The sequence below is a fragment of the Lutra lutra genome, chromosome 14, assembly GCF_902655055.1.
Source record: "Lutra lutra chromosome 14, mLutLut1.2, whole genome shotgun sequence".
Classification (NCBI taxonomy): domain Eukaryota; kingdom Metazoa; phylum Chordata; class Mammalia; order Carnivora; family Mustelidae; genus Lutra; species Lutra lutra.
In genome coordinates, this window is record NC_062291.1 from 45,507,899 (window position 1) to 45,521,687 (window position 13,789).

General features: G+C 42.8%; 1 protein-coding gene across 2 annotated transcripts in view; it reads right to left on the reverse strand.

The window, feature by feature from the left end:
• GRID1 (glutamate ionotropic receptor delta type subunit 1) overlaps positions 1 to 13,789 on the reverse strand; it is a 694,055-nt gene that overhangs the window by 219,257 nt on the left and 461,009 nt on the right. For both annotated transcript variants that reach the window (XM_047703440.1, XM_047703441.1), the window contains exon 6: positions 2,335 to 2,505. In XM_047703440.1, coding sequence (XP_047559396.1) covers positions 2,335 to 2,505 — 171 coding nt within the window. The remainder of the gene's footprint in view (positions 1 to 2,334; positions 2,506 to 13,789) is intronic.

The window sequence follows — 13,789 nt, forward strand, 5'->3', positions numbered from 1 at the left end:
GGAACGGACAAAGGCAGACAGGATGGTTAGGGTTCTAGGTCTGATATTGCCTTTACCTCATTTGATGATAACGAGCCACAAACCTCAGAGCTGTGCCTCTGTTTACCCTCTTAACGGCTATGGGTCATTTTAGTAGACCTTCCACCAGATGCCTCATCTGTCCTACCAATCTCCTCTGCTCTCCTGTCCTCCAGGATGCATTCTTTGCATCTAGTGTGTCTGATGTGCCACCAAAGAGCCCAACAGCCCCGTTTAGTCCATAATATGACAGGTGATCAGAGGCCTTGATGAGAAGTACTCCCCTTCTCGTGCTGCCCACAGTGCATGCCGCACAGACTTGTGTCCTGCAAGGGGCCCCTCCTGGCTCCTCAAAGAGAAGGAGTGCAGTGTGACCAGGCAAGAACTGGAAAAACTAATGGGGCAAAGGGGTGGGGTGGGGGCAAGGCTGGAGAGGGATGGAGACCTTTAAGGTTTGAAAGCTTGGGGAGAACAGCCTGGGAGAAAGACCCTCCCAGGGTCTGGCCACACAAAGAATGACAGAATCCCCTCACCCTCCTGCCCCAGGTGAGGACACAGTGTTGGGCACACACTGTCTGAGCCGCATCATCTCACCCTACACCTATCCACCAAAAATCAGTAGGGGTGGTAAACAGAGGCACAGAGAGGGGTACTTATTTGGTCCTACTTCTTCTTCTAAGCTCTAGAAAGGAGGAAGGTAGAGCAGGCCAGCAGCACCCAAAAATATAAAATCCTGTATGAAGCACATTCCACCCCTGGCCCATATGCCCAGGGCTCTTGAGTCCACGGGCCCTGCAGGGGCCTTTGTCCACTCCCTTGACCGATCCTTCACCACCTTAGAAAGCCCTCAGACATTGTGGTGGCTTCCTGGAACAGTGTATATGGGAGTAGTGGGAATTACTCCAGCTAAAATCTGTGTCTGCTATGTTTCCTCATCAACCAAGAATATATTTCTAGTGTTTACCATCTGTTGGGGCATGTTTCCTTCCCCCCTGCTCCCTAAATATAAGATTACAGAATGGATTGGATGCTTTGGTAGATTCCACAGGACCCAGCCCACTCCAGAGATTCTAACCATTCCCCTCCCCAAATTGTGTGCCCCCCGGTAAGGTAATACCAAAATGTCCTGGGACAGAACGGATGCTCAGGCAGCAGACACAGCATGTCTGTCCTGAACCCTGATTTCTACTCCTCAGGCCTGGCTGGGTAGAGGAGGCACAATTATTTGCAAACACTGACTGCAAGCATATCACATGCACAAATTTCTGGGCAATCGTTGCAAACCCAGTTGGGAGAAATTTCCCTCTGTTATGGGTCAGCCAACCAGCATCAGATGAAAGTGTCCTTTAAGTTTTTATGTATTTATTTATTTGAGAGAGAGCATGAGTGTGAGGGAGAGGGAGAGAACATCTAAAGTAGACTCTGCACTGAGCACAGAGCCCAACATGGAGCTCAGTCCCACAACTACAAGATCATGATGTGAGCTGAAACCAAGAGTTGGACACTTCACCGACTGAGCCACCCAGGTGCCCCCATATGAAAGTTTTCTTATACACAACATTCTTAACAAAGAAGTGGATTCCTGGCTGCCAGAGGACAGTCTTCACCATGCTTCATCATTATTCCCAAACACCCAGAGAGAAAACCACCTCTTCCAATAGGTACACAACCCCACATCCTCCTCCCTGGCCCCAGGAGAAGCTAACACTGATTGCATGTGTGGTACAAGGTGTGGCAGAAGCACTGTCCAGAAACACTGGACCTGTTGCCTTGGAAGGAATGCAACACCTAGGCAAGTCAAGGTCCTACCTTTTGCCTCTCCCTCTTCAGCTGGGACTCCAGCAGTGTCATGGTTGACCTAAACACTAGCCCTCAGCGGATGAGCTGGGATAGTCTCTAGTTGATTCACAGGACCTATGTCTGTATTATTGACTTCTCACGGGGAAGACCCTAAAACAGACTCAAACGATGACTCCCCATCCCCAATCCCGCCAAGCAAACCCATCACACACAAAGAAGCCTAAGAAACAGTGATCGCTTTCGTTCCTGAACATGTAACTTTTAAATACAAGAGACACCCAGTGAGCTAATAGGCCCTGTCTGCTGACAACAGGCATAATTGCCTGCTAACGCTGCTCAGAGGCACTGCCCAGTTGACTGGTTTCAATTTCAGCAAATGACAGGGTTCTAGCAATTAAAGTTGGTGGGAAACAGTGCTCAGCTGAAGCTAAGGCATATCTTTGCCCCTAGCCTGTAGCAGGCCAAGGGCACGGGTGAGACCCCTTTCTGGAGGGAGCTCGGGAAGGGAGCACTGACCTGCAGCATCTGGAGGTAGCCTTCCTGGGGGTCACAGAGCAGGGAGGAGATGCGGTGGTTGTTCCTCATGCATTTCTGGTTGTCCTTTGCAGATGGGAAAATCTGCCGGACCACAGTCATCCGGCCAAGGGCACTGTGCACCAGATCCAGGATCTCCGGGTCGCTGATTTCCTAGGAAGACAACCAGACTCAGGCTCACCATTGACTCACCAACCGTGTCTGCAAAAGGCCCCTCAGGAGGTATCGATGGCCAACCTCCCCAGCAGCTGGTGCTGAAGGGGTCAAGGGCTTGGGCCCACGTCACACAGTTCATTAGCTGGTTATTTATAAATAACACTCGCTAACCCTAAAATGCAAATAGGATTATTCAACAGCTTTCCTGCAGGCCAGAAAAAGATATCTGGCCGCCAAACCACCATGCCTTGGCTTCTGTGGGGTCAAGCTCTGAAGAATCCAACCTGCCAAATGTCATAGTAGGCAGCTGCTGGAAGTCAAAGCTACATTTCCTATTGTGGGTCATCATCTATCTGAGAGAAACAAACCTGGTTTTGGCCAAAATGTAATTAAGTTTCCCTTAATTCTTTAACAATTAGATTTGCTTTTCTTTTTCTTAAGGTCTTTGAAGTTTTGAAAATATACCCACTCATTCCTTGCATAAAACCTACCCAGCATCTCCTATGTGGTTTGTTCTGTACTAAGCACTGGGGAGACAACCTTGAATGAGTCAGGCCTAACCCAACCCAGTAAAGTTTCCAGTCTGCATAGCATGGAAATCTAGGGGCCAAGGAAACCCATTGTGCTTCCATGGTGGACATCTACACACATTATCTCATTTGGTGCTCACGACTGCAGGAGTTCTGTGAGGTAAATCCCATTATTACCCCATTTTCACTGAGCATTTGCAAGCAGAGAAACAGCAAAGGCAGCAGACCACAGGGAGCTCCTTCCAGGAGCAGGCTTCTATGAGGAATTAGCACTGATGCTGAACCTGAAGGATGAACTTGTTAGGCAAAGTGCCAGAAGTGTTATGTGGGGCCAGGGCAATGCAGAACTGAGTTGCTGGGAGTGCTGCTGAAGACCGAGGCTTTGTGAGGCGGGTGGGGAGACACGACAGGACACCCTGTGGCACAGGATTTCCAACAGAGGCAGGAGGGCCCATGAAGTCCGCTGTCCCCCAACCCCTACCCATGGCTTCCCGGGAAGAAAGGAGGAGTGGTCAGGGGCAGCCACAGAGCTGTGGTGGGGCGGGGTCCTCATACTCAGCCAAGGGCAATGAGAAGCCCTGGAAAGGTTTAGGTACAAAGCCGGGCTACCAGGGCTACGATCAGTTTTTCTTAACAAAAGCCTGTGTCTGCTTGCCTTAGGGAGAGACCAGACGGCAAGACAGTAACCAAAATGCTTCAAGGCTAGAAGCAACCCAGCAATGACAAAAAAATACAAACTAACAAAAATCAAGGGTTCGGGAGGAGGAGTCAGGTTCAGAAAAGTGCTTGTTTACTGTCTCTCAAACGTGGCTAAATCGGTGGTTGGTTGCAAGTCAAGATTTTGACTGTGAATAACTTATGTCTTAAAATAGGTTTTAAATCTTCCTCCTTGCAGATGATACATTCTAGCTTTGAGATGATGAACTGGTATAAATGAAGGTAAGAAGATTAGAAATCAGTGATCCGGGCTTTCAGATCACTTACACCAGAATACAACATGTTGAAGGGTGAACTGTTAACAAATCTATTCCAGGAACTGTCTTAGGAACCTGATGTGAGCGTGAAGACTGGCCAGTTGAAACCATATGCAGATCCGGGAGAAAGGGAGATAGTAAGACTTGTATCCTTTTAGATAGCTCCCAGAGATGTAGAATTGCAGTAATCTTAAAAAAATTAAAAATAAAAATAAAATAAAGTGAATCTGGGTTAGAACCACTAAACTTTGTATTTCAAACAAAAGACTGGTAAAGGAAAGGTGATCAACAGACAGGAGATAGGGAAAGGGCAAAGTGTTCGCATCTGAGGGCTACCAGAATGCGCCCAGAACGAGCTAGGCTTCAGCAACCCAAGCAGAGGTAGAGACCATAGCTGAGCAGGATGTCTGCGCTCTGCTCTTAGCTGCCCTGCTCACAGAGGCCCTGCCCTGAGCACAGGCCAGTGGGGTGAGAGAAAGCACATTCTGATCTAACAGTAAGTAGGACTGTGGGAAAGGGCAAGGGTGGACTAGCTAGCTTTCCTTGGACAAGGAATATAGAGGATTGGGAGAGGAATTCTGTGAGGTCAGGAAGAACATAATTTGAACTATGCACAAAAGGGCTCACCAGAGCCCACACACCTTGGAGAGGAAATGGGGAGGTTACAAACCTTTTGTTTTTCTCACTTACTCCTAATGGCAGAGCCACTATAAACACTCTTTGATTAACCCTTTCCTGCATTCTCAACTTCCAGGCTGGTCAGTAGCACAAGCACTCCCCACTGCATCCAGAGCAGGACCTTGGAACTCCGTAGGGAGCCTAACTTACAGGGTGCACAGTACCTTTCTGGAAAGCACAGCTATCATCTTTCCCGGCAACCTGCAGTAGAACCTGGGGTGAGTGTATAGTGAGCCAAGGGCAGCCACAACCTAAACAGTATGGGGCGGGGGGGGCTTTGCCCCTGCTCCTAGCTGCTGTGGTCCCTATGCTGTTCTTTCTCCATTCTGCCTTCCCAGAACTCCTTGCAAACTTGGCACAGCACAACCCAACACATTAGCTGCATTAGTGAGGATCTCTACACACCCCGTCTCCCGTGGCTCAGTTCTCACCCACTCACTCTGGGTTAAAGCACATACACTGTCTCCCAGTGCAATCCTCCCTGATCCCTGCACTTCTGAGCCCATCCTTATCCTCCAGTACAGAAACAGTTGCAATCAGAATCTATGAATCCACAGAAACAATTCCCTCAGATCCCTTGGGGGCAATGAAAAAGGGTCACCTCTTCTACCTTCCCCTTGGAAAATTCCAACCCTGCATCATCAGTCAGTTCTAGGAGCTCTGTGCCAGGCCCTCTCCTATGCTGTTGGCCCCCTGGGTCCCTTCAGTATCACAGGGCTACACAAAGGGATCTGCGCACCCCTTGCTTGCCGCTGTCAGGTGCTGTCTCCAGGCTTCCCACCAGGTCAGTCTCTGGACCCATGTGAAGACATCCAACTTCTGGATTTTCCTATGGATGCAGAGGGCAATTCAAACAGCCAATTTATTCCACGCATTTGGAGAACAAACTCTCCCTTTGTCCCAGTTGACTATTCCTTCCAGAGAGTACTGCTGATGAGCAGCAGAAGAAAGACAATGTGTATACACCATGTGACCTGCACTACCCTCACTAAAGTCAGCAACTCTGCAGTGGCAGCAATAATGTGTCATATCCAGATGCCGACTGGGACACACAGGCTTGAAATAAATCTTGCTTTTATGACTTTGTAAGCTCATACTGTGAAATAGATCTTAGGCACAAACATCACATTAAGTATGAATAATAAAAGGATCAGTGGGTCTTCTATCAAGCTGAGAAATAAAGTATATCCTGCATCTTGGTTGGCTGCCTCCTCCCCAAATGCTTACACCTTCCTCCTCACCAGCAGCTAACTTCATCACACTATGACTTATGTACGTAGCCCAAATAATGTATAACTTTGTCTTCTACATTTTGTTGAGCTTCATGCAAGCTAAAATTTTGGCAGTTGTGTTCCTCAAACTTTGCTGTGCATCTGCATCGCCTTGGGAACTTGATAAGATATAGAGAGGTCTAACCCCGTTCCACTTTATCAAGCAAAGCCTCTGTGTTCTCCATGAGCTCCCCAGACAATTCCAATACTCGTGAACATTTAACACTATTGTAATCTGTCCAGGTGATGGGGGTACTGCTTAGTTTACTTCTTTATACAACTGTACCCCATTGCCCTGTATGACTATGCCACCATTTATATACCCTGGTGTTCCTTCCCATTGGAATGTTTTTGTTTGCTATTACAAAGCTTCTGTGCACATTTTTCTTGTGCCTATGTGTTTGTGCACTTGTGTAAGAATTTCTTTGGGGTATATACCTAGAATTAGGATTCCTTGATAGGAGAATATGAATATGTTCAAATACATGCAGCAATACCAAATTTCCAAAGTGATCGTACCAATTTATGATCATGTGTAGTAAAAAGAGCTCCGACACACTTGCCTGTTCCTGCACATTATTGTAGGACTTCCTAATATTTGTCAACCTGTTGAGTAGGAACTGGTACATTATTGGATTTGATTCCACTTCTCTAGTTCTTAATAGAGTTAAATGTCTTTCATATATCTATGTATGAATCATTTCTGTTTCCTTCCTTGCATTTGTGATTTTCTTCAGTTTCTATTGGGTTGGGTCTCTTGCATCATATCGATTTGTGGGACCTTTTTAAAAAAAATTCTAGATAATTCGTCACCACATGTCACAAATATCTTCTCTACTCTCTAGAATGTTTGGTAGAACTGGCCTATAAACTCTCCTAACCCAGTGTTTTCTTTGTAGGAAGATTCTTATTACTGATTAAATTTTCTTTTTTTTTTTTATATAGGGATTTTTGCTTGTTTTTCCTCCTTTGCCCAAAGTCATTTTTTCTTCTAAAAATTCACCTGTGTTGTCCAGACTTTCCAGTTGATTGGCCTATGTGTTTCACAATGTCTCTCTACTTCTTCACTTTCTCTAATGCATCTAAAGCTACACGCTCTCATCTGCTATTAACAATATTTATTTTTGCCCTCTCTCTTATTTTGACACTAGAAGTTTATTTTCTAAATCTTTTTTTAAGATTCATTTGAGAGACAGAGGAAGAGAGAGGAGGGTGGAGGGTGGCGCAGTGGGAGAGGGAGGGAGAGAATCCCAAGCAGACTCTGCACAGAGCACGGAGCCCAACACAGGGCTTGACACCACAACTCCAAGACCGCTATCCAAGCTGAAACCAAGAGTCAGACACCCAACCAACTCAGCCCTAGGTGCCCATAAATCCTTTTCAAAAAGTAAGTTTTGGCTTAACTGAATCTCTCTTGTAAGTTTCTCTGGTTTTCTATTTCATTAATTTTTACTATTATCTTTGTTATTTTTCTATTGTCTTTGGATTTATTAGGTAGCTATTTTCCCAGCTTTTTAGGTATGAAACTCAGCTGTGGAATCTTACACCTTTTGTCTTTTCTAAGAAAGTAAAAACAATAAATCTACACCCAAACATTGCTTTAGCTGTGTCCCACAAGTTATACGTATAAATTGTACCACTCTTTTTAAAAATCCCATTTTGATTTATATTTGACCCATAAGTAATTTAGTACGGATTTTTCAAAAATTTCCTAACATGAGGGTATTCTTAGTATCTTCCTATTGATTTCTAAATTAAACGTGCTGTGACCTGAGAACATGGTTTGTATAACGGTAATCCTTTAAAATGTATTGAGCTTCGCTTTATGGCTTATCATGTGGTTAGTCTGCGTGAATGTTTCATGTGCATTAACTGTCCCGATGTTGTAGGTTTCAGTGGCCTACTTTTAGGTCCATGAGATTAGGAATTAGTCTATTTCTGTCTGAATTCAGCCGATATTTTCAAAAACTCAAAAAATATATTTTCAGTGTTTTATTAGTTACGCACATGTGGAAGACTCTAACTCCTTGCTGAATTGAATCTTTTACCATTATTTAGATATCCCCCTTATTTCTAGTAATTCATCTTGCCTCCTACTGTACTGTGTCCAATATTAATGCAGCGAAACTAGCTTTATTTTGGTTACTAGCTGACTGCTCTAACTTCTTCTGCCTCTTTGCCATCCATCTTTCTCTGTCTCACACTTTAGTTGGAGACTATTAGAAGCAAAATACACTCACATTGTTTTTATATCCATCTTTGACTTTTTAGTAGAAATCTTAATCTATTTATATTGGACTATGATTACCTACACTTACACTGATTTCTATCATGTTGTTTCTATAACATAGCTTCCTGTTTCCTTTCTCTTCTTTTTTACTTCCCTTTGAAATGACTTTTCTTTCTATTTTCATTATTTTACCCTCTTTTGGAAGTTATATTGTTTACATTATTCTTTTCTTGGTTATCTCAGATACTTTAAAATGCATATGAAACAAAGCATGAAGTTAATCCATATTCCTACTCTCCTGTCCAGCATTTCTTCCTTTTTTTTTTTTAAAGATTTTATTTATTTATTTGACAGACAGAGATCACAAGTAGTCAGAGAGGCAGGCAGAGAGAGAGGAAGGGAAGCAGGCTCCCTGCTATGCAGAGAGCCCAATGTAGCACTCCATACCAGGACCCTGAGATCATGACCTGAGCTGAAGGCAGAGGCTTAACCCACTGAGCCACCCAGGTGCCCCTCCAGCATTTATTTCTAATCACCATCATCCCAACTAATGTGATAACAATATCCAGTATTTTAGTTCTATTTTTCTTTAGGCCTTCCTATGACATAAAAGTCCTACTACTTTGTGGAGTTAATATCTTTCCATTTAACCAATACTTATCAGTGTATTTATTAGGCATTCTTTTCTGAATTCATACCTTTCTCATGTACTCCTGAGGTACAGAATTTCCTTTAATGTCATTCTGTGAGTGATACACTTAGTTTTGGTGTGCTGGAAAGTGTCTTTTTTAATCTTACTCTTGAAAGATAAAAGTCTACGTTGCACACTAAATTTTCTATGACACTGTCTTCTGGCTTCCATTTTGTCCCCTATGTCAGTTTTCTCTGGCTGCAATACCAAATTATCACAGATTCCGTGGCATAGAACAACAGAACTGTATTCTGTCCTAGTTCTGAAGGCCAGAAGTCCAGAGTCAGTCTCCCTAGGCTGGAACCAGATGTTGGCAGGGATGCACTCCTTCCAGAGGCTCTAAGGGAGATGGTTCCTTCCCTCTCACATCTTCTGGTGGCTGCTAGTCTATCTTGGCATAATTATAGTCACATCACTCTAAGCTCTTCCTCTGTGACCATATTGCCTTCTCTTCTCTTAAATCTCCCTTTGCCTCCTTTTATAAGAACACTTGAAATTGGATTTAGGGCCCACCCAGATAACCCAAGATAATCTCCCCACCTCAAGATCATTACCTTAATCACTTAGGCAAAATCTCTTCTGCCACATAAGGTAACCCAGGTTCCAGGGATTAGGCCCTGGGTATCTTTGGGTGCTATTATGCAATCCACTAACTCCAGGTATTAGGAATCTGTTTAACTGCCATTTCTTTGAAGAAGACCTGTGTTTGCTCCCCGGATGCTCTCTAGATTTTTCTTTGTCTTTGGCGTTCTGCAGTATCATGCTAAAAGAGGTCTCTCGGTATAGATTTTTTATTTTTATTTTTATTCTTAGGCCTCCTAGATCTGGGGTTTGGTTTCTTTCAATATTTCAGGGAATTCTAGAACATACTATCCTCTCATATTATCTCTTCCCCATCATCTCCTATTTCCTTCTAGAAGTTCAGTGTTATCCTCTCTTCCATGTGCCGTCACCTCCCTTTCATATTTTCCATCCCTTTGTATCTCTGGGTTGCCTTCTAAATAATCTCTTCACATTTTCCCGGTCGCAATTCTCTCTCTATATGTGTCCACTTTGATAGTTAAGTTATCCTTTAAATTTTTTAACTTCAATGATTAGGTTTTTAATTGCCTGAAGCTATTTATTTCTCAATTTTGCTTCATTTTTAGATAGCTTTTATTCCTTGCTTATATTTTCCAGCATCTCTTTCTCTTTTTTAACATATCTAAGCATGCTTATTTAATTGTCTGTGTCAGATAATTCTAATATCTACAGTTCATTTCAGATCTGATTAAACTGCCCCCCCCAGCTCTCAGTCATGGTGGTTTGTTTCCTTCTTTCCTTCCTTCCTTCCTCCTTTCATCCCCCTTTCCCTCTTTCTTTATTTCTTTCCCTTTTACCTTTCCTTCTTTCCTTCCTTCTTCTCCCTTTCTTGTGTATAATCTTATTTCCTTCAGAACTTCCTTATGAGTCCCTTGAAGTCTGACTCAAATTTTTGTTACTTCAGGGAATATTTGTGCTCGCTTCTACAACCTACCTAGGAGCATTACCAATCTATAACCCCAGAAGTTAATATTAAAGTTTCATCTGGGCTTCATTAGGCACCACAGGTAGTATGACTTGGGTCATAAACCTTCAGGCCCTCATCAATTCTCAAGAAAACCTACCTCCTCCATGCAACTCCAAGATCAAGAGAGAACATTTTTCTTGCTATTCCCTTCTGCACAGTGAGTTCATTTCTAGTTAACCTTTATACCAAGAATCTAAGTTTCTAGCTTTATGACAAAAGTCTCTCATTAAGACTCACATCTTATTGGTCCCCATAAAGACAGAAGAGTAAAAGCTCAAGGTTTCTACAGTTTGGCCAATAGATTCAAGGCAAAAACTAAATTGGAACCTCATGTATTTCCCAAAGTTTCAATTTTCACTTTATATCTGGACTCTGCGGACATTGCTTTTGACAGCTAAGTGACCCATTTAAAAGTATTTTTTAAGTATACTATAGTATACTATACCCAGGTTTTTAGTTCTTTTCCATTTGGGAGTGTCATCCAGACTAATTATTCATCCATAAAGACATACTATTAATCCTCTTATTTAGAATGTTCTTCCTTTAGCATATGACACACACCTATCTCCCAAACTCCTCATGTCTTTTGGCTGTGTGACTAACTAAACCTCAGTTATCATGCTACAATGTCTATTTGCTTCATCTGACTGCCTTTCCCTAAGTTCATTGTCATTAATATCAGAAGGAAGGCTATTTCTGAGGGGCCCAAGAGAAGTATGTACAGCCTTCTCTTCAGTTGTCTCCCAGTTGTGTGTCCAAAAAGGTAAACATTCTACAGGTTCCAAATTATTTCGTCTCTTACTCCAGAAATATCTACCCTGAAATATTCTATTACCTTGCCCTCCTACAATCTAATAGCTTCTCCCCATAAATCCTCTCTCATCAATACTGCTCACTCAAAAGATCATCTCTGTGAAAGATGATGGCGTCTTAGACTGGGGTTGTTGCAAATGGATCATCTTTAGACAGAGCCGAAATGCAGAACCTAGAGCACGTGTTGATTGACTGATGAGACTGGAACAAAGTGATGGCAAAGTATCACTGAATCCTTTCTCAATGTAAGAAATACTTGTAGTTTGATAACAAAAATACTGTAACAACTAAAACAAGTAGAGAAGAAAACAGGGGTAGAATTCCCAGGGAACATCCATTCTTCTAGTCGTTGGGATGGGGAGCGGAGGGTGGCAGGAGACTCTTATGCCTTGTAGCATTCTTAAAGGAAGATTTCTATGAAAGAAATAAAATGTGAGACTGAATAATAAAAATGCTCACTCCATCTAATTTTGTACTGAACATGCACACTGAAACTTAGACCATCTTCATTTTGAGTCAGATAAATTATCAGGAAACCTCTATGAATCTCCATGTACAAAGAGCTAAGACTAAAGAAAAGTCAGACAAATTCTAAAGAAAAGCCAATCCTCCCATCCTTTCAGGTGTCACTTAATCCCCTGGTTGAAAGCCAAACTGTCCTTCTTAGAGAGCACAATAAGGAACAGAATAAGACCTGATTGCCTCCATTCAGAAGTAATGTGTGTCTTCAGCTAGGGCCTCTAGTGGGCTTCAAGGGGGGCTCACCATTCCAAAAAATGTTAAGTATTTAAGTATGTATGCATTTGCCTATAGAGAAACCCCGTGAGCTGTACTAGATTTTCCAAGAAGCCTTTGACCCCAAAAAGCTGACAAACAACCAATACTGAATCTAGTAATGGTTTTAAAAGTTCTGCTTGTCACTAACCATGAGAAGAATGAAAATAATGAGGACACCGTCAACAGGATAACTGGGAGACACACGAGTTGTCGTGTCTGTCCCACTCAGCTGCTTCTTCCTCACTTCCACTCTGGCCTCCGAGGTAGTAACAATGACCAAAAAAGTACAACCAGAGGCAATGGGATTTGCGTGAGGTACTCCTATGCAGCTATGAAAATCACTGGATACACCTATAGTACTGCATTATTACTTGTACCACACAGAAACTAGATGTAAGGAAAAGAGACACCTGTTTCTCTTGAGACCTCGAATACAGGACATGTATAGTAGAGATATGTGCAACAATAAAAAGAGATGTGGAGGACATACACCAGCTTCAGGATAGTGGCTGCCACTGTGGAAATAGAGGGGGCTAGAAAACCGATTTGCTGACAGTCTTACCCCTCCTCTTCTATGCTATATGAACAGGTGCCCTTCCCTCCACCTTGGAATTTGAGGTGGTGGGAGGTGCCCCCAGGACCCAGAACCACAGGTGCATCCTGCTTGGTCGAAGCCAACCTGGGTGGTCCTACTACCCTAGACAGTTCGAGGAGAAGGTTCACAACTCTATTTCTGTTCGTTGAGGTGTGAAGGGGTTCTCCTAGAGGAATTCTCAGAAGGTTTGCTCAATTCTAAGATGACCACCAAGAAAACACAGCACCTTTCTGCCTCTGGAGGCTTGAGTCATGGGGGAACTTCCACTTGATGGCAGTCTGAGCACACAGAACACAACAGATAGACCAAGGATCCCGGAGGAAACTAGTTAGTGGCTATATCACCCTGCCCTATGACCTCAAGGCCTACCTCTGAGCCTTCTCTAAGGTGAGATGATAAAGCCTCAGATCACTGAAAGAAACTGGGTTCATATTTTTCTGTTACTTGTAGTTAAAAAAAAAAAAAAAAAAAACAAACAATCTGGCTGACACAGAATTTAATGGGACTTAGTGTAAGCAGGTACAAAACAGACTTCAATTATATCTGAAATGGCCAGCCTCTTAAAAATTGAGATCTCAAATATGGCAAAGTTTGAATAGTGAACATGTAGGGGTTTATGATGTCATGCCCTATAGCTTCTATGCCTCTTGGAAATTTTTGTTTAAAATAGAGAGAATCACTGCAGAAGTCTTATTCCATGTCTGTTTGAGCAGCAGAGAGGATAAATTTTCATAACGAGGAGAAATCTTCAAAACAGCAATTAACATGGTAAGGATCTCCTTTTTCTAAATATATACTTTGGCAAATCCAATGCAAAACTCATGCACAAGTAAGTTTCTGTCTGATCTTTAAGACTTCAGTAAAATTTTGGAACCTTCTGATATCAGGGGAAATATTATTAAACATTTATACAGAGCTCTAAACTCATATAGGGCTGTGTAATCACATTATTAGTCATTTCCTTTTATTCTTTACAAAGGCCTAGATCTATCAAACATCTGTGTGATACCAGCATTATTCCATCTCTGGAGAAATAATAAAGTTTATTTCCCTTCTAACAACCATGGTTCCACTAATCTAAAGTTGATGATAGTAAGGAAACTTCACAGACAAACCTGGACTGAGAGAAAAAAGGAGGATTCAATAAAGTTGTGATGGAAGATTTCCTCCCAA